Source organism: Lepidochelys olivacea (genome assembly GCF_965140295.1).
Source record: "Lepidochelys olivacea isolate rLepOli2 genome assembly, chromosome: 16".
Classification (NCBI taxonomy): Eukaryota; Metazoa; Chordata; order Testudines; family Cheloniidae; genus Lepidochelys; species Lepidochelys olivacea.
The window spans coordinates 21,788,862-21,808,424 of NC_140426.1; the positions used below are offsets into that span (position 1 = coordinate 21,788,862).

Genomic DNA, 19,563 nt, shown 5'->3' on the forward strand with positions numbered 1-19,563 from the left:
ATGCAGTGAGGCAGTGCGCCTGAGAGCCTGTCCAACCACTAGGCAACACGTCCACACTAAAAGAATGTGATTTTAAATCAGAAACAACTCTTGGCACTTCCAGAGCACGTTACAATGTTCAGAGTGGTTTAAAAGGCTGGATGTTTAATTCAGTGTAGTCATTAAATGCTGGTTTACTAATTGCAGCTCCAACACTTAAGGGATTAATCCTTGTGCACCCGAGCAGGCCCCTTGAATTCTGTTCCCGCCTGCAGGGTGAATGAGTTGCTCAGTTGTCTGTGTTTGTGTCAGTTGTTCACTCCCCTGGAGTTTTGCACCTGCCCCTTTAACACTGGCTCTGCCCGGCCCCCTTTCAGCAGAGAAGACAGAGCCTGCGCTGGGAGAATTTGCAGCTGCTTCTGAGGGTCTGTGCTGGGTGGCCAGGAGGGAGGAGGCACAAAGGGCCAGGAGCCAGGCTGCTCCCACCTTCCACAGCAGGGGCTGAGCTGAGATGGCTGAGGTAGGTGCAAAGCCCCTTACCAGAGGGGAACCAGCCTGCCCCACAATGCCCAATTCACTCCATTTTCTCCTTACTAGAGCAGGGAGGAAGGGGCCGCCAAGGCTCCTGGGAATTGTAGTTTTTTGGGAGGCTACTGCCCTTAGTAGCCTTGAGGGTTTGTTCATAGCCTGACTGGCCCTGCCTCTGGATCTGCAGAAGGCCAGGGGCTGCTGGGGCTAAGCTGAGCTGGGACCGTGCCAGCGGAGGTGTGGGGGGTTCCTGGGTTTTGAGGCTCCATGGTCGCTCGAATTTACTCGGCTCCTGCCGGTTTCACAGGGGCACTCAGCCTAGGGTTCAGCCCCAAAGGCTGGCCTCTCACAAGGAAAAGAAGCAGGCGAGTGGCAAGTGAAGGATGAGTTTGTGGCTAAGGCCAGGAGCCGGGAGAGAGGGGTTGAGATCCCAACTCTGCCTCAGATTCCCCTTGTGACCTGGGGCGGAGATCAAATCACTTTGTCTGAGTCTCTGTTCCCTGTTTGTAGAAGTAGAACCCTGCCTTTCTCCCACGCTTTGCTGTTTTATCTTTGTAGGGCTTATGTACACATGAAAGTTATTCCAGAATAAGGCAGGATGTGAACTGAAAATGGAATCGCTAGTTTGGAATAGCTCCCTGTGTGGATGTTCTTATTCTGGAATCAGTGCCTTTTCTGGTTTATCTTAATCCACTTCTAAAGTGGATTAAACTAATTTGGAGACAGGCACTCTTACTCCGGAATTGCTCATGGACAGATGAGCCCTGAGATCTATAAAGCCTCTGAGGCAGGAACTGTCTCTTGTTTGTACAGCACCCAGCACAAATGGAGAGCCTCTAGGCATTACCATGATACCAATAATGAATAAACAATCAGATTCTGGACTGGAGTTCCTTGTTTCCTTCTTTGTCAGCCTTGTTTGACGTTTATGGGCCAGGAAGGCCATGTTATTTTTTCCATTTTATATTACAAATTGCAGCTTGGGGGAGCAAAACCTCCTTTGTCTACAGTGAATTCTGGACCAGGACCCCAGGGTGCTAGGCACTGTACAAACACAGAACAAACAGATGGTCTCTGCCCGCAAAGAGCTTCCAATCTAAATAATTATTCTGTTCTCATTTACTTGCCCTGCCAGATTTCACAGGGTTAATAGATACCAGGGCCGGGAGGTTGATGGTGCTGCTGTTTATGTTCGGTACAAAAGCAGGCTAGACTGAATGCAGAGCCCTGAAAAGCAGTGGCCGTGCTCCAAAGAGCAGCTTACAGCCAGCAGAGTCCTGACAAGCCGGCAGGGGTCAGTGTGGCCACGTGGAGTTCAGCTAACCGCTGCCTCTGTAAATTTGCAGCAAACTGTGTACAGACTCTAGCCCCCAGGGACTCGATGGCACCAAACCCTCAGGCTACACACACACACGAAACGTGCTCTTCATCAGAAAATATTGGAAGGCTTTGTCTGCTTTTAAAAACATCGGGTTGGGAGGGGGTTGTGTGCACTCGGGCAATTTGTGACTAATAGAGGGGGGTTTGCTGGGAGTAAATTGAAGGGTTTTTAAGTCCTGTGCTCACACTTGAAGAGGCAGTGCAGTCTGGAGGATAGGGCACTGGACTGGGACTCACGTGACCTGGGTTCTAATTCCAGCTCTGACACTGACTTTGTAACCACAGGCCAGTCGCTTCACCCCTCTGTTTCTCCTTCAGACCTTTGTCTGCCTGGTCTCTTTTGGTGGGGAGCTCCCTGGGGCTGTCCCTTACTGTAAGTCTGTACAGGGCCTATTGTGCTAGGTTCCATATTCACACACAGCAAGAGAGTCAGTTGTTCACTTACTTTCTCAGAGGACTATTTGTCCCAAGAGAAATTCTCAACAGATGGCTCTGTTCATCTAAGACACAATCACAGAGATGCCATTAGTTATGTCCATGTAACACAAGGAGATGTACAATCCCTGAACACAGGCTACAGCTGTTCTCTGAGCACAGAACAGGGAACCAGGAGTTCCTGAATTCTCATCCTCACTCTGCTGCTAAATCCCTCTGGGACTTTGGCCAAAGTCATTTTCTCCTGTTCCGTGCCTCAGTTTCCCCTTTCCAAAAATTAGGTAGAACATTGACTGACTTTCCAAGACTGTTCTCAGGAGTCACATCATACTTTATAGTTATGAAATGCCAAGTATGAGCCAAGCCTCAGCCAGATCCATAGGTCCGAACAAACACTTCCCGACTTCAGGGGACTGTGAATTTCTCTTTGGACTGTGTCATGTGGGTCCAGCTCTGATATTATCTGAAGGAGGCAGATAACATAATATGTGCTGTGTCTAAGAGCCACCCAGCACCCTCGCTGTCCGCCGAAGGAGCAGGAGAATGAGGAAGAAAAGAAACTTTTCTCCTGAAGTGGAAATTGTGGTGAAAGGGAGAAACGTGAGCAGGGGGGATTGTGCAGCTGGCCAGGGCAGACAAGGTGGGTTAAAGGAGCAGCTGGCTTGAGTAAGTAGACTTGGGGATAGTGGGTGGAAAGGGTGGCAAAGGAGCATTGTATGAATTATGCTAGACATGCAAAGTTTCTGGCACTGTCCTCTGAAGCGTCCAGCGGTGGCCTATGCTAGACCAGATCGAAACCGGATCTGGTACAGTCTGGTGACTCCTGTGTTCCTAGACCCCACAAGGACTTTTCAGCACCATGGCAAATATGCTTTGCAAGGTTGCTTTCTGCCTCTCCCGCTAAGAGATCTCAGTCCATTTCCTCTTGGGTCACATTCAGATCCCAGGGAGCCTTGATACCCTGTGTAATAGAGTCAAGACACTGCTGTTCGGTCGCCCATGTGAGGAGGTGGGAAGTGGGTGCTGCTACTCTGGGGCTAGGACCTGTGGGGGAACGTGGCAGGTGGCTAGTTGGTTGCGGTGTCTGGAGATGCCGTTCCCTTCTCATGCTCAGTATGTAGGTGTCATTCCAGATTCCGGGACTGGGCGCGGATTCTGCTGCGACCTCTGCAGCTCTCCTTACATCGTCGACCCCGGCCGCAGAGGCAACCAGCTGAAGACCTCAAGCTCTCTGCCTTCTCCGCGCCACAAGCGGGATCCCAGGACAGGCCAGGTGCTGACGCTCTGCAAGGCATGGGGTGAGGGAAAGTGCTCTCCTGTGGTCTGAGTGGGGTTGAGCTGGGCATCACCTGATAGCCCTACCTTATGTTCAGTATCTGTCTCTCCCTCTTGTTCAAAGGATGCTGCAATCCTGCTCAGGAAACAAAATCCATGCATGTATTGAGCCATCCAGCCACTGCTTTGTGTGTGATGTGTTTGGTATCTTGGCTCCATACAGCCAGTCTGTATGTAGGGCCCAATCCTGCTCCCACTGAAAATCAGTGGCAAAATTCCCTGTAATAGGAAGAGGATCAGGCCCTTATGATCTTCTCCCAAAGTCTATTCTCTGGTTAGATGTGAGCAGGTAAGTGCTGGCCAGGCCCCCCCCCCGGGTGATCTCTGGTCATCTTTGAACATCATGTCCCCCCAGTCCCAGTGGGGTCATCGGCCTTTGCCTTTATCAGCTGCCACCCATGTGAGATCCAGCAGCTGCAACGTGTGCAGAGTGACCTTTCCCTGCGAACAGTCCCCCAAGCCCTTCACTCCGATCCCAGTATTGTCTCTGCTTGGTTACTGTCCCAGGAATATAGTCATGGTGGCTAGCCCCAGAGTGACATGGAGAATGTCAGTGGTGTGGTGGTAACTGGTATCACCAAAGTGTCTTTGTGGGTTTTTTAGCAGCGAAGGGGAGGTGCAGTAGCTGGGGCGGTTGGGAGCGACGTACCGTCTCCAGGTGCTACTGCTGCGATCCGGCCCTTGTTGTGTTAGCAGCTCTGCGCGTAGGTGTGAAAACGCAAAATATTACAGCTCGTCCTTCGCTAGCTGTAATAACCATTGGCTGTAACTCCTCCGGGGGCGGGGCTGTCTCCCCTGGGCCTGACACTTAGCAGGCCTCGGAGCACTCCGAACCCTGTGAAGGATCCTGGGCTGGACGAGAGGAAGCGGCATGAAGAGCAGCTGCAGGCGTTTGGACGGTCCATGGTGGGGGACCAGGATGGGAGCAAGCTCTGCTGTCCTGCCTATACCAGGAAACCCTGCCTCTGCCTCCAGAATTATCTCAAAGCCCCAGGTGGGTGGAGATGGACCTAGAGTAATATAACGTAGTGCTGTTCATCCCAGAGCTCTGTACTTAGTGCACTACTGAAATGCAGCCATTGCTGGGGTGGAGGGTGGCAACCTGCGAGTGTAGAATGTGTTAGTGACAGGAACGGGACATGTTAGCAAGAACACTGGGATGTAGTCATACCCTTTAAAAACTGCCGTGAGCTTGGTGTCCCTCTACCGCTGACTGGACCTTTGTTCTAAGGTCGTCTTGGAAAGCCCCACATGTCGGGAACTGTACAGGCCTCTCTTCATCTGGCTCAGAAAGAGGGGAAGGGCTGGGTCACCCCAGCCAGAATATCAACCTGAGGTCCCAGGGAGTCAGGTTGTTTAAAACTTCCACCTATTAACTACGGGAAACGTTTGTAGACCACCGCGATGGTGCCCGAATGCTATCGGGAAGATTGACCGACACGCGTGGCTTAGTCCATGTGCTTCTCGAAAAGCAGCTCACGCATTCACCTGCCCTCCCCCCGAGAGGGCGCTGGCTGTAACTCCCAAAAGGTGGCATCTCGCTCCATCACTGCCAGTGTCTGCTTTGAGCTATTGACTCACACCCTAGGGTGGGATTTGAACCCATGACCTGGTGGTGCACACAGTGAGGGTGCCACCAAGTGAGCCATAAAAAATAGTCCCCAGCATTAGTGTAATGCAAGGAGGGAGGAAGGCTGGGTCCTGTGGGCGCTGTCAGCCAAAGCTGAAATGTCTGCCCCATCAATCCCAGCCTCTTGGATCGAATCCCATGGGCCTCCCTTTCCCGGAGGGCTCAGCAGCTCCTCATAGCAGGGCACAACTCTTTGTAGAGCCCCCCCGTCCACATGTGGCTGACATGCTGCTCCTTTGGCAGGGCTGGGCGAGAGCGAGAGCTGTACACGAGCCCTCGAGTTCTTGAAGTTGCTGCAGGAATCCAAGCAACTGAAAGCCGTGAAGTTCTGCAGTGACGGGGCCAGCCAGAAAGCCGGGGAGCCCAGGAGGCAAGGAGTGGGGTGGGGTGAAACCCCTGGGGAATAATGGAGCATCCGCGGTGTAAGCAGCATGTCCCCTAGCTGAGGGGTCGTGCGCGTGGGCAGAGCCTTCCCAGGCAGGATTCTCCATCAGGGTCCTCCAATGTGTTGCTGCCAGGGCTCTGCCCCAGCTGACTCATGGGAAATGCCGATAATCATGGACAAGAACAGAGCTTAGGGTGACAACTGATCACTTCCAGTCCAGAGAGAGAGAGAGGGAGACGTACAGGGAAGGGATTTGGGGTGATGACGTGCTATTGTCTCCGGTGTCCATAGGCTCCCAGGGCCTCTGCAGACCCATGGGGTGGTACTGGCTGCCAGCAAGCCTAGCTGGTTTTTGAGTGGCTATGTTGTCCAGTGGTTAGAGCAGGGGACCGGGCCTTGGGATTCCTGGGTTCTTTTCTCAGCACCGGTATGAATTCAGTGTATAATTTGTTTGGGGCAAGCGTTTTCCCAGCCTTTCTCCAATAGTGAAATGAGGGGTAGGCACCCTGATTCCATGCAGTGCGCTGAGGCCCTGAGCCAAGGTAACAACACTGTCCTGTTGATTTCCTCAAGGAGGAGAGCCATCGGGGCTGGGAAGTGGCCAGCGGAGGTCCCTAGCCTTCGAGGACTTTGTCCTGAAGAACCAGAGGGTGTTGCGTGAAGAGCTGAAACTATGCGAGAGAGTCACGCAAAGGATTCTGGGATACTCCAACAACTTCCTGCATAAGAAGCTCCAAACTAGCAGCCAGGTAAGTTGAAATATGAATGTCCCCCCTTTCCTGCCCCGAGGATGGGGTTGTGTGGGGCAGTGTGGTGCTAACCAGTCTAGAGATGGGGATGGAGTGTTTTGGGCAGTGGGGGCAGGCGGAGTTACACCCCAAGGGGGTTGCTAGTGAAAGCCTGGTGTTCCCTACAGAAGCCCGCCAGAGCTGAGCGGAAGAAGGGGAAAGGAGCTCCGGGGCTCCTCAAGCCCATTGCAGAACTTGGCGAAGAGGAGTGCTGTGCGGACAACTTCACAGTGGTAAATACTCCAGGTGCCCCCACACTGCGGGGACGAGGGTGTCGGGGATGCCAGGCTCGCAGAAGCGGTGGGGCAGATCGCGCCTTCAGAGCAAGTCAGTCAGATATAGAAAAAATGAACATCTGGCATACCAATGCCTCTCTGCCAAAGGGTCCTGGGGAGGCCGCGAGGGCTAGAGCTAGGGGGACTAAAAGCCAGAGCTCCTGGGTTCTAGTCCTACCTCTGCCTCTGATTCACCATGAGACTCTGGGCAAGTCACTTAATCTGTTTGTGCCTCAGTTTCCCTCACTCAAATATTTAAAATAAAACCATCCAGTCTCCAGGGCTCTCTTCCTTTCCCTAGACTGCATTGGGCATTGGCCTGATGTGTTAGTGTCCCCTTCTTGCTCCACATGCCTGGGAGGTGGGTGTCCAGCCTGTTTTCACTCCGATGGGGGTGGATCAGGCGGCCTGGCATGGATATGGACTGTACCATATAGCATACAGGTTTCCTATGTGCTGTCTCCTTTGGCTCCTTCCTAGATGGCCCACACCTACGGCCGGCTGCTGCAGCACTGGAGGGATCGAGCATTAATGGGCCAGTCAGAGGCCCACCGAGTCCTAGCTGAAATGCTAACGCCCTCAGGTGAGTTGTAAGCATGTGCTGTGTCCCTCTGGTGATCGCACAGGTCTGCCATAAACTGAAAGACACTACGTTCCCTCTGAGAAGCAGCTGCACGGGTGTGAACATTACCATAATGGGCATGCGCAGAAGGGAATTTAGACACCTATCCAGTTGTGTGCACAGTGGTGGCAACTTACTGCATAACTGTAGGCACAGGTTGTGCACCCTTTTGCCCACGGACATCATGCCTCCATATCTAAACATGTGCTCCTCATCCTCCCGGGGATGTCCTGAGCCCCTTACCTTTGGATGTGCTGGAAACACAAAATCTTTGCTGATAAAGTTGGCTGATGACACACAGACTGGGGGAGTGGTAAATCCTGAAGAGGACAGGTCATGAATACTGAGTGATCCGGATCTCTTGGTAAACTGGGCCCTCGCAAACAATAGGCCCTTTTAGTACAACTAAATGTAAACATATACATCTAGGAATAAAGAATATTGGCCACACTTGCAGGAGGGGGTCTCTAGCCTGGGAAGCAGTGACTCTGACAAAGATTTGGGGGGTCATGGTGGATAATCAGCTGAACGTGAGCTCCCCATGCAGTGCTGTGGCCAAAACAGCTAATGTGATTCTGAGACATATAACCAGGGGAATCTTGGGTGGGAGTAGAAGTTATTTTACCTCTGTATTTGGCAGTGGTAAGACCGCTACTGGAATCCTGGGTCCAGTTTGGGGTCCACAAATGGAGAAGGATGTTGATAAATTGGAGAGGGTTCAGAGAACAAACTGAGTAAAGGAACTAGTGATAGACTCGAAGCTCAATCTATTTAGTTTAACAAAGAGAAGGTTATGGGGTGACTTGATCGCCGTCTGTAAGTACCGACAGGGGAAGAAGACATTTGACGATGGGCTCTTTGCTCTAGCAGAAGAAAGTCTAACATGATCCAGTGGCTGGAAGTTGAAGCTAGACAAATTCAGACTGGGAGTAAGGTGGGTACATTTTTAACAGGGAGAGTAACTAACCATTGGAGCAACTTACCGAGGGTCATGGTGGAATTGTTGTGGGGACGTTCTGTGGTCTGTGTTGTACAGAGGCCGGACTAGATGATCACAGTGATCCCTGCTGGCTTTGGACTTTACGAATAAACGCAGAGCAAAGCTCGGGGTTTATTTGGAAACACGATGTGTGCACATGCCACTGCCCTCTGCTGCTGGAATCAGATCCCTGCGCTGCCCTCCTAAAACAGCAAAGGCCAACAAAGAGGTTCAAAGGCTCGATGGAGCTCCTGGAGGTTCTCTTGGCACCGATGGTTGTAAGGCCTGGATCTCCTGTTTGCAGGTGCCGTGTCGTCTGTGTGGGACCAAGCGGCCAGGGCACTGAAACCCTCCAAACAGTCTGGAAAAGGGAAAAGCCCCACCTGAGCCCTGCTAAGAAAATACAGATGTTGTTGGTGCAGGGCAGACCCCCGCTGATCTTGTTCTTCTGGGGCCCGTTGCAAAGCCCATTCACACCCATTGCGTGGGGTTTGCATCAGACCCCCGATGCCCTGGCATTTATCCTGGCTGCGCAGGCAAGAAGGCCCTGTGCCCCTGATCGCACCGTTTCCTGTTTGCCTGCAGGGGGCTGTAGGTGTAACTGTTACCACTTCAGATCGTGGGTGACCGGTTCCAGCCCGAGCACCGTTAGCAAGGTTAACGAGCAGATGATGAGGCTGGGGGGAGATAGGGAGCCCCCTCCCCACAAACTCAAGCAGTGGAGGAAGGTTGGTACCAAAGGGCTGTCCCAAAGCTGCTTCTCCCCCCACGGAGTTTCCGCTTCGGGCCCGTATTTTTCATGATGTGCATTTATTGCTATGTTTTGCTAACTGCTCGTGTAAAGGCCTCGTATGCAGGGGAAGGGGGGACTGGCTGCGGGAGGGGCATGGGCTGTGGCTCCTGCTTTCTTCATAGGGGTGGGTATGTTGGATGGGTTTAAACACCGATTAGCTCTCTGTGCAAGCAGGTGTAACCTAGGCAACCAGGCTACTGAGGTAACGAGGGCACCAAGTTGTGACGATACCGACCCTCGTGCGTCAGGGCTTCTGTGGTGGTCTCTGGGGTTGGAAGGGGATTTGCCCTGAGACATCACTGACTGTTTGGTCGGGAGGGTGCGTGTGTCTTTCTGTGAAGCATCGGCTATAGGTCACTGCCAGAGACAGGAGAGCGGTTGGTTCTTCCGATTGTAAACTCCAAGGGGCAGGGGCCTGCCTTTCTGTTCTGTGTTTGTCCAGCCCCTCGCACAGCGAGACCCTCGTCCGTGATCAGGGCCTCTGGGTGCTATGATACAAGTACATAATCAGAGTCCCTGGGCCTGTGATGTGGGATGGTCCTAACTGCCTTACTGGTTACTTTCACCTGTGAGCCTTGAGCACAGCAGCTGCGGATGAAGGACGCTCGATGAGCTCTTAGTCTGGCCTTTTGTTCTCAACGAGCATGGCCCTGTCTGCTGGGACCCGGGGCTGGTCTGGAACCAACAGAAGGCAGTTCCCCAGTGTACCGTGATACAGCATCCTCTGCCTGCCTGGATGGGACGGTCCAGAGTCAGGGTGATATCACAGGGGAGCTAACTCACTCCATCATCACATTTCATCCTGGAGAGGTCCCAAAAGGGCCAGCTTTGTGAGCAGCCTAGGACAGCCCTCCAGCTGTGGACTGCAACGTATGGGGGGGGTGAAAGACTTTTCAGCCAGATGAGGGTCAACGGCTGAAGCAAGAACAGGGTGAGGGCCCTGAGGAGAGGGGAGGGAAGTGTCCGGCCTCAGCGCTGAAGCAACAGCACATGGGAAATAGCCCAGGTCCCATGGAGTCGCTCCTCAGAACGGGCTGAACCTTGGCACCTGTCTCCAAACTGCCTGAAATAACAATCCCCATCCAGCCCTTTTCCCTCTGTTTCCTTACCCTGCTCCTCATCAGCCTTCAAGAGGAACCCATCAAGGCTGGTCCTTGGCTGGCCGGGAGGAGGTGCCCCTGCCATCCTAATGCCAAGGGCTGCTTCCCCCCTGCTGCCAACTCCCACCAGTCCAAGGGCAAGGCGTGAGCCCCAGCTCTCCCACACGGTGGGACTGGGTGTCTTCTAAAGGCACCCTGCCCTCTATGGCTCAGTTGTGCCCTCTCAAGTGCCCTGGTGACTGCCATGCCACCTGTGGGTGAGAACAGGGTTGGCCCATGCTATGTATTTCCTTGTTGCTGTGCCGGGCGGGGTGTCTTGGCCTTGGAGAGCAAGAACTCTCTGGATGGGTCCTTTTCTCTCTGCTCAGAGGCCCCAGCATCACATGGGCTGTTTGGTCCAGATGAATGGATTAGGCACATCTATGGGATTCCCCTGCTTTTATCAACGTGACCTTTGCAGCCTCCGTTCTAACCTTGAATGGCATCAGCCTTCTGCAGCATGTGGGCCTAGCCGGCGGTCACCCCAGCTGGCCCCCTGGCAGACGCTGGGGAGACCGCCCGTTTTAAGGGCGTGGAGCTCCCGGGGACTATCAGGCAGTCCTACACAGAGAGGCTGAGCAAACAGCCCTGATCCCAGTGTGGTGGGCTAGTGGCTGCAGGGTGGGCGTCTGAGGTCAAAACTGTGACAGGAGGGAGGCTGCGTAAAGGGGGTTATCAGGAGCCGGGTTCAGCCTGGTCTGTGGCACCCCAAACACAGACCAGAGGAGCCGGCTCATTGTGTGTTCTGTTGCCATATTTTCTCCCCTTCTGCTCCGTTAACCTCCTGGCTTCCCGTCCCGCCTGTAGGAGAACCCCAAGCCAAACAAGAAGGGTTCTGATGCTGGGGAGAGAGCGCAACCCAGTCAGGCACCATCACTGGCTTCCCCCTCCACAGCTGGTTCCCAGGAGCTGCCTTCAGCCTCTGTCCATGGGCCAGCCTCAGCTGGCGAGCCACCCACCTCTGGAACTGGTGTGAGTAGAAGGGCTTGTTTGGGGTGGACTCTGTGGCCGTTGACCGGCAGGGAGGAAGGGCATCCTGAGGGCTGTTGAATGCAACTCTCCCTGGGGGGCTGCTTTCCTTCCTGCTCACAAAGACCTGCTTGGAGCTGGCAGTAGCCGGTGGCTAGGACCCCTGGAGCGAGAGGTCGCAGTGCAGACAGCATGCGGGAGCCTCGCCTAGTGCTTGAACCTGCAGCTCTATGGAGAGCCCCCTCTGCCCATACATGGTGCATGGTGTCCAGTCTCAGCCCAAGCCCTAGGGGCTGATGAGTTGCTGCTGGAGCAGCTAGTCTGTCTGCCCTCATGGAATCCTAGAAATGGAAGGGACCTCACGAGGTCATCAAATCCCCTCGCCTGTGCTGAGCCAGGACCAAGTAACCCTAGACCATCCCTGACAAGGGTTTGTCCAGCCTGTCCGTAAAAACCTCCTATGACGGCGATTCCACCACCTCCCTGAGAAGCAGTTCCTGAGCTGAACTGCCCTTGTAGGTAGAAAGTTTTTCCTGATCTCTAATCTAAATCTCGCTTGATGCAGATTAAACCCATTGTGTCCTGTCCTACCTTCCTTGACGTGGAGAATAATCGATCGCTGTCCTCTTTCTAATCTCTGCACTGAAGAGCTTACTATATAAAAAGACAGACAAAGAAGGGAGGGGAAGGAAGTGCTTTTACCCTATGTAATGGGGAAACTGAGGCACAGGGAGTCTGTTGGCACTAATTGGAATGGAACCCAGAGTCCCATACAGTGCTTTGTCCAAGTCCCTCCCCCCTTATCTCTAACAGAGAGGCCTGGCTAACAGAAAGGTTAAGGAACCGTGAATAAAAAGCCAGGAATCCCAGCTTCCAATGCTCTGCCCCAACCACTAGGCTGCATCGCCCTGGAGTGACCCACTGCTGTGATAGTCTGGTGACCTTGGCAATGATCTTCCTTTCTGTCTCCCTGGCAGGCTCTGGACCCCTGCCCCCCGCCGCAGGCCATGCTTGTCTCTAGCATTGTCTCAGCACCGCCCGGCACTGGGGTGGAGATATCACCTTGTACCAGAAGGCCAGCTGACACGTTCTCTCCTCTCACCCTCTCCAGCCCCCTGCCGCACAGAGCCAGGTAATATGTCTGGTAAAACATCACCAGCTGTGGGCCGTATCCTCAGCTGCTGTAAATCAGCGCAGCTCCATCAAAGTCAATGGGACAGTGTTGACTTACTCCAGCTGGGGATTTAGCCCAGTATCCCAAATGCTTTAGAGAGGGGCAATTTACGTGGGGTTAGCCAATCCAGGAACCAGTGCTAGGAATGTCCCGGTCATTTTAGCAACCAGAGCACAGGCCTCTTGTAAACGTAAACCCACTGGCCTGGTCATCTGTGGCTCCCAGTGAGACCTCTAGCAGGACAAGCGTTAGCCCTCGCGCTCTGGGTAACTGTGTCCTGCCTCCTAGGAACTCCCCCTGCCGGCCACGTGGACACTGTCCCCCTGCAGCCATGTGCTGTTCAATAGCTGCCGACTGCCTCCCCCGGTGTCGGGAGCAACCCCTGCTAGCCTGTGAAGAGTGCCGTGCTCTGGGGAAGGAAGGTGCTTTGTGAAGGTTGGGCCATATTTCCACATGCAAAGCACGACCACAGTTGAGAAGTGCTTTGAGAGCTGCGGGTGGTGGAATGTGCTATGTAAGACCACGGGATTTATACTAACCATTGCCCAGTCCTCCTGTGGCTCATCCCGCAGGTGTCACCATGGCAGAGCCCTTAACGTGAGGAGGCTGAACTGATGCTCTTATCAGTGCTGATTGACTCCAAGGGCTGCCAGACTGCAAGGCTTAAGGAGATGCTTATGGGGGCGAGCGGCGTGCACCTGCCTTGACCTTGTGGGCACTCTGTGTAACTTTCCCTGCAGACTGATTGACATCTTCTCTCCCACCCCTTAGACTGAGCAGCAGCATCCACAGGGACTTGGCTACCCGAGGGATCCGGCCCACCCTGCGCAGCCTTCACCCCCGGCCCAGTCTCTTGCTCGCTCTCAGCTTCTTGGTCCAGACTCCGGGATGTGTCCACCCCATCAGTAGATGCAGGGAGCAGAGGAACTATGGAAAGGCCAAGAGCTGCAGCCTCCTTTGATCCTGATGGGGGCAAGCAACGGCGCTGTTCCAGGATCCGTTAACACAGGAGGCCAGTTTCTTGGTGAGTTTGGGCCCAGGCCTTGCGCTGCTGGCGTTGGCTTCGGAATTGCATGACAGCAATAAATACATGGGGAGAGCGATTTCCTGGGGGCTCCTAGGAGGAGAGGTGTAACACTCCCACCCCCATGGGCTAGCCGGGGTCTCGGGAAGGGCTGTGACCCATGGTAGCTCTTGAGCAAATGTTAGGCCAAAGCAGAGGGACACCTCCCCGGGCAACCGTGAGGGGAAGGGAGCCTTGGAATGATCTAGAATCCCCCCTGCATCTTCAGCTGGGGTGCAGCAATGGATAGACAGATGAGAGCAGGTCTGTGCGGGGAGCTGGGGTGAGACATGTCCACTGCACAGGATGACAGCAGGAAGCTGGGAAGTGACCTAGCAAAGCAGGACGGGCCAGAGAGCTCAGCCAAATACTTCCCTGGCTGTTCCGACAGCAGGCCTAGGGTGCGGGTACATAGATGTACCACAACATAACTCCTCTGCTGGGGATGTAACCTGGGCTCCAGAGGCTCTCTGAGATTACAGGTTCAAATCCCAGCCAGGCTGCTGCCACCTTTCCTCCTCCTGAGATATACAAATGGTATTGCAAGCCATTTCCCCACTGTGCATGTGCGACCACCATGTCTGCATCCCAGAGAGCCCCTGGCATGTCTTGTTGGAGTAGGTGTTTACCCTGCTGCTCTTGTCCAAAACTTTCCTGGTCTGGTGCATGGTGCCGGTCAGTTGCTGCCCTCCTCGGCTTTGGGGCACTATCTATCCCTGTTACTATTCTGAACCTGCTGTAAATGCAGGTTGATGGTTTACAGCCTGTCTCCCCTTATCCCCAAGTGGTGCTACCCTCAGCCCTTTCTCTGCCAGACCCCTTAGCCCTCGGTATGCTGCTCTGAAACTGTGAGGAAGGGTAACATGTGCCATGGAGAAAGCAACTTTGAAGTGCGAGGATTTCCCCCCGGTGCATGGGGCAAAAGCTGTTGATTGCATAGCAATCTGGCAGGGGGTTGTCCCCTGCACACCCCTTACATGGCCATTCTCCTCAGAAAACGCTCACATTGGGTGACTTCTGTTCCCTAGGTGCTGTGAGGGGCCCACTGCCCACCCGAGAACCGAGGCTCCCATCCCAGCTGGCAGGAGGTGTCAAGACCTGACGGCCGGTAACAGCCTTTGTGAGCTTCCCCCTTCACCTTCCCTTAGCATTTCTGGTGGACTTGCCCTTTACCCCACTGCTCACGCTCGTAGCCCGGCTCCAAACTGCTAGCTCCAGGCTTTGACTGTTCTGCCCTTTGCTCAGCCCGAGGGGGCGCCATCTTCCCAGCCAGTCCAGGGGAGTGAGAGGCGGGGAGTCAGTCCTAGGGCTCCTGTCTGCTGGTACAGTATGCTAACCACAAATCCCCTCCACTCCCTGGGCCAGCCCCGCTGCAGTCTGACTCTGTAGCAGGAGCCTGTGCAGGGTTAAGCATTCGGTTCCCCCTTGGCCTGGCAAGAGAGGCTGCTGGTGTGATGACAGTGCAGACATGCAGCTGTCCCTCCTGCAGAATCTCAAACCCCTTCTCCGCTGCCCACCAGATGGCAATGGAAATGTCAGGCATCTGACCCCACCTCCCCCCTTTCCAAAGGGCTGGGCATTGCCTACAGCCTCGGCGTGCGCTGTTCCTCTCTGCTTGGAGAGTCCCATCCTTCCGTGGTTCTCTTCTGCCTTGGTCCGTACCTGGGGGCTAGCTGTCAGGTCTGTCCCTAGCCTACTTACCGTGCCTCTGCTTTGCGTCTCCGCAGCTTGCCCTCCCCAGCAGCCTCATCCTCCTCGTTAGCAGCGCACGGGGTTGCCCCAGTGCTCCCGGGGGCTGGAGCGTGGGTCGCAGAACGCAGTTTGCCAGCTCAGCTGCGGGGGCTGCTCTCAGCTCCACAGGCGAATGCCACCTGCTTCCTCGTGAAAGCTGAAGGACAGCACGCGCGTGGGGAGGCTGAGATCACTGTTCACCTCAGCTGGCCACTGACTTTATGCTGCCCTGGGTAGGGCCAACAATGTCCAGCCCTGACCACACTGGCACGTAGGGGGTTCCCTGCTATTCAGCAGTCCTCTGGTTATTGATATGGCCTCACTACCAGCAAGCAAAGCCAGAGCGTCTGGGAGCGTCCAGTGGCTGACCTAAAGCTAGTGTGAGAAGGCAGCCGTGAAGAGTCAAACAGCCGTGCTGGGCCTGGGGAATCTGTGGCCACCCTTGCAAGTCCTGTCTCCCTGGAGAGGATTCAAAGGCTATCGCTTCAGGTAGGGGTCAGAATTCTACCTGGCGTGGCTCTTGACTTCTGAAACCGAGTCCGCCGGCTGCATGCCCGCAGGGAGAGAGGCCGGGGCCCTGGAGCAGGTATGTGTGACCAACCTGAGCCTTTGTACCTGGACAGGCGTGTGCACAGCTTGGGTGGGGACTTGGCTCTTGGTCCCTTAAGGGAGGATTGCACGGGGTGAGAGAGGCCTCCTTTGGGGGAGTGGGCTGTCCCATCGCAGCTTGCCTTCTGTGACTGCTCTGTAGGACAGACAGTTCAAGCAATTGTTTGGAGACAGAAACCAGTCATGGGCCTGTCCTCATTGGCTGGGAGAGCTAGTTACTGTTCCCCACGAGCCCTGCAGCACGAGCCCTGACGGCCCAATGCTTTGATTGAGACCCGGGAAGCTCGTAAACATCTGCTTAAACTTTAGCATGTGCACTTTCCCCAGGCAGGGCTTTGCTTGCACTGCTGGTGGAGTTCTCCGAAAAAAAACAAAACACCCAGAGGCCTTGGTTCCTGCCTTCTCTCCTGGGCTGGGAGTCCTCAGCCCAGACAAGGGGCTGCTGTGTTCTGGTGAAGCAGTAGAAAGTTACTCTTGGCCTGGAAGTTTGGACCACAAATGTTTATTAAGCACAACCCCTCCCCTCCCCCCCCAAGCCCTATGTATTTCTATATATTAATTCATTTGGCAGATTATTATTTTTTAAGGAAAAAACAAGTACCTGGTGGGTTAAAATTCCCTCTTAAAATGACATTAGCAAATGCACATGTAAAAAATAAATAAGCTCATACATTCAAGTATATGGCAAATACGTCACACTCTGCAAGCTGATTGGTCAGATTCCAGTTTGTGGCCTGGCCAAGCGCCGCACGGTCACGAGTCCTCTGCTGGTCATGTTGTTGTAACAGCAGGAGCCCAGGAGCGAGGTGGCCCCTCTTACTGAATACAATGCAGGGACTGATGGTGCCCCTGAACCAGTCCTTGCATTGGTTGATCCCTCCAGCAGTAGTGAGGGGTGAATTTTACCTGCTCACACCTAGGACATCTACACATGTTAGGGCCTCCCCCCAGCTGGGCTAAGTGGTGCCTGGCTGAATTTCTTGCTGCTGGAAATTTTCCATGAAGGCCGCTCCTGAGAGAGACGCGGGGGCAACGGGGACTCAGCAATGGACTTGCGGGGAGATGAACAGTAGCTGGAAGGCCCACCAGAGGACTGATGCAGCCCTGCCAGTCCCAGCTAGCGCAGCAGTGCAAAGGGGCACCTCTGTACAGCTAAACTTGAGGGTGGCTAGCCCCATTCTGTGTTAGGCAGGAGGGTTGTTTTTCAGCCTATTTGAAAGTGACAAGTCCCCACCAAAGTTGGCCCATTCCCTGTGTGCTCCTGTGCCGACCAGGCTGGAGGCCTCTAGCTACTACTGCAAGAGAAAAGAGGAATGTTATGAAGCCCCATGGATGGGGGCAGTGCTCTAAGCTAGATTCACACTGGCCAGACTAACGGCTTTCCTTTAAAAACACAGGGCACCTGTATTCCCAGAGCAGTGAACGGTGCCCAATTGACAGCTTCCAGCTTCACAACACACAGCAAACCAAGTTTCCGCTCCTGCGGCTCTGCTTCAACCTGAACCCGCCGGGTCCCCAGTGGGTCTGTGACGGGGTTTGCTGCCAGCCATGCCACAACCAACCAGCAGCACTGTCACACAGGCCAACAGCTGGCAGGGGCTAGTACCAAGTATACTGGGGACCTCTTGGTTCATGGTCAGAGGATCTCCCTGGGCCCTGAATGTGCTGGCTGTGGAGATAGTTATGGGCAACCTCCTTGATGCGGCTGCTTTTGCGGGGGGGCATTGCCATAAACAGTGGCAGCCCCACGTGCGCACAGCAGCTGAACTGGGCTTGCTCAGCCCTGTGGGAAAAAGCCAAGCTCGGCCCTGCAGGGCAGGACCCCAGTTCCAAGGGCTGCTGCTGCCACCTTGGCAGGCTGGTGAGGACAGCTCCAAACGTCTCCTAGCCAGACGGTAAGCAGGGAGGGAGGAGTCCACAGCAAAGAGAGGGTCCCCGTTAACCCACGTGTTGCAGAAATAAAATACCTAACGGAACGTGGGACCACGGGCTGCAGCCAGGGCTCAGGGTTACACTAACTGCTGGCTGCCTTCAGCTTCTCCACGGTTGCACCCCAGCCCAGCTGGACACCCCTTCCCCACAGAGCTCGGCAGGGAGGTGCAGACGCTCTCAGGCACTGCTGGCGGGGGGACTGCAGCAGCCAATTCACCGGTTGTCTCAGTCTACTTCCCTGGCGCCCAGCCCTGCGTGAGCAGTTCCTCCTAGCTTTGTTCAGCTGTAGAAGAGTCATTGTTTGTATAAAAAGCCATAAAGAAAAACTGTCCCCAACTGGTGAACCTGCCTGGCCCCTACTCCAAAGAAAGACAAAACTACCAAAGCGGTAGGAAACGCCCCCTTCCCCTCCACACACACCCCCCTTCACTGAGCAGGGCTACTCCTCACCGGGACAGTCTGCCACGGAACAGCCAGGCTCAGGTTTTAAACAGATGTTGCTTTCCTCAAAGCAAACCCCAATTCTTAGCTGGAGCTAGGTCTCCTCTGCTGCTCCTCCTGGGCTGAAGCCAGATCCACCCTCTGCTCGTCCATACGCTTGGCCTGGACACGCTGGATGAGGCTGAAGAAGTCTTCGTCGGGCATGGTGGGGCCACGGGGGACGGTGTCCGGCGGAGCGCAGCGCTGGTCGTCTATCCGGGATGACTGGCACGGCGGAGGGGAGGGGAGGAGAAACAGGCATTAGAAACAGTTCCCGCCTGAGCGCAGGGACCAGGGGATTCAGTGACAGCTGACTTTGTCCTGCTGGGGGGACAGCGAGCTCCCTGCAGCTGGCTATAGGCGAAAGGGGTTGCCACGAGGAGGTGGCAAGAAAGGGCAGAAGAATCCCACCCTGGAAACGGTGGCCCTGAGCCCAGGGCCAGAGGGGAAGGGAAGGGCTTTTCACAGGGTTTGGCATGAGCCCTGCTTTTATGGACCAGCCTCTCAGGCCGCTCCCCTCACTCCCTCCTGGTTTGCAGGCAAGCTGGCACAGTGCACTCACGGGACAGGCGTGGGCCCTGCGCCTTGGCCTACCTAACTGCAGGTGCAATCAAAGAGCAGCGCAAGACCTTGACTGGCACCTGCTCTTCCGTTCTGGAGGCACAAATGTGGCCCCGCAAAGAGGACGCTGGGCCCTTTGCCGGTCTTGCCCCATGTTCATACAGTGCTGTGTACTGTTCGGGATGGGCCCCAGGTGTAGCCCTAGGAGTGGCAGGAAAGCTGGCACAGCCCTGCCCCCTGGGGCTCTCCCGGGCCGAGCGGTGGCTCAGCCCCTGGGGTCAGTGCAGAAGAGCAAGCTGCCTACCTGGCACTTCATAAGCATGTTGAAGAACTCGTCCCCTGGCTCCTGGGCATCCCCCTCCATGCGCAGGTGCCCCAGGTTGTTGTGAGTGATGCGGAGGCCGGGCAGGCTGCCCACACTGGCACGCTGGTCATCCAGCCGCCTGCTCTGGGAGCTGGCGATGAGATCAAAGAACTCCTCTGTCTGCGGCGATGCCATTAATGAGGACTGAGCTGTGGGGGGGACAGGGAGAGCACCAGGGCGTCAGTCCAGGGAGGGGGCCCGTGTCACGGTGCTGTTCAGCTCCAACATGCTGCTCAGTCTCTAATTAACTCGTTCACCACCCCTCTGAGGTCTGGGAGCCAGGACGCCTGGGTTCTGTTCTGGGCTGTGATGCAGATTTGCTCGGTGATCTTGGGTAAGTCACTTCACCCCTCTGTGCTTCTCAGTGCATGCACAGTGGGGGTGGCTAATCCCGCCCTGCCTTTGTAAAGCC

At 55.0% G+C, this 19,563-nt stretch overlaps 2 protein-coding genes across 6 annotated transcripts in view; one reads left to right on the forward strand and one right to left on the reverse strand.

Moving 5' to 3' along the window:
• Positions 1-325: 325 nt before the first annotated feature.
• On the forward strand, positions 326-15,343 carry LOC311531884 (uncharacterized protein). The gene is made up of 11 exons (XM_084649705.1): positions 326-499; positions 1,066-3,620; positions 6,246-6,421; positions 6,589-6,693; positions 7,216-7,318; positions 8,922-9,064; positions 11,076-11,240; positions 12,215-12,369; positions 13,183-13,435; positions 14,503-14,582; positions 15,202-15,343. The coding sequence occupies exons 2-9, from the start codon at positions 3,413-3,415 to the stop codon at positions 13,370-13,372; spliced, it is 1,245 nt and encodes a 414-aa protein (XP_084505831.1). The 5' UTR covers positions 326-499; positions 1,066-3,412; the 3' UTR covers positions 13,373-13,435; positions 14,503-14,582; positions 15,202-15,343.
• The window catches only part of GPSM1 (G protein signaling modulator 1), a 144,845-nt gene continuing 139,881 nt past the window's right edge, over positions 14,600-19,563 (reverse strand). For 4 of the 5 annotated variants that reach the window (XM_084649704.1, XM_084649701.1, XM_084649702.1 and 1 more), the window contains 2 exons: positions 19,092-19,300; positions 14,601-18,451 (listed from right to left, as the gene is read on the reverse strand). In XM_084649704.1, the coding sequence (XP_084505830.1) occupies positions 18,272-18,451; positions 19,092-19,300 (389 nt within the window). In that variant the 3' untranslated portion in view covers positions 14,601-18,271. Of the gene's footprint in view, positions 18,452-19,091; positions 19,301-19,563 lie in introns of all 5 variants that reach the window. The other variant, XM_084649700.1, reaches the window with a different exon arrangement.

Bases quoted from the DNA above. Each gene is read 5' to 3' on its own strand.
- LOC311531884 (XM_084649705.1), top strand. From the start codon at position 3,413: ATGCCGTTCCCTTCTCATGCTCAGTATGTAGGTGTCATTCCAGATTCC. The intron at 11,241-12,214 runs GTGAGTAGAAGG...TCTCCCTGGCAG, and splicing joins CACCCACCTCTGGAACTGGT to GCTCTGGACCCCTGCCCCCC. The intron at 12,370-13,182 runs GTAATATGTCTG...CCCACCCCTTAG, and splicing joins CCCCTGCCGCACAGAGCCAG to ACTGAGCAGCAGCATCCACA.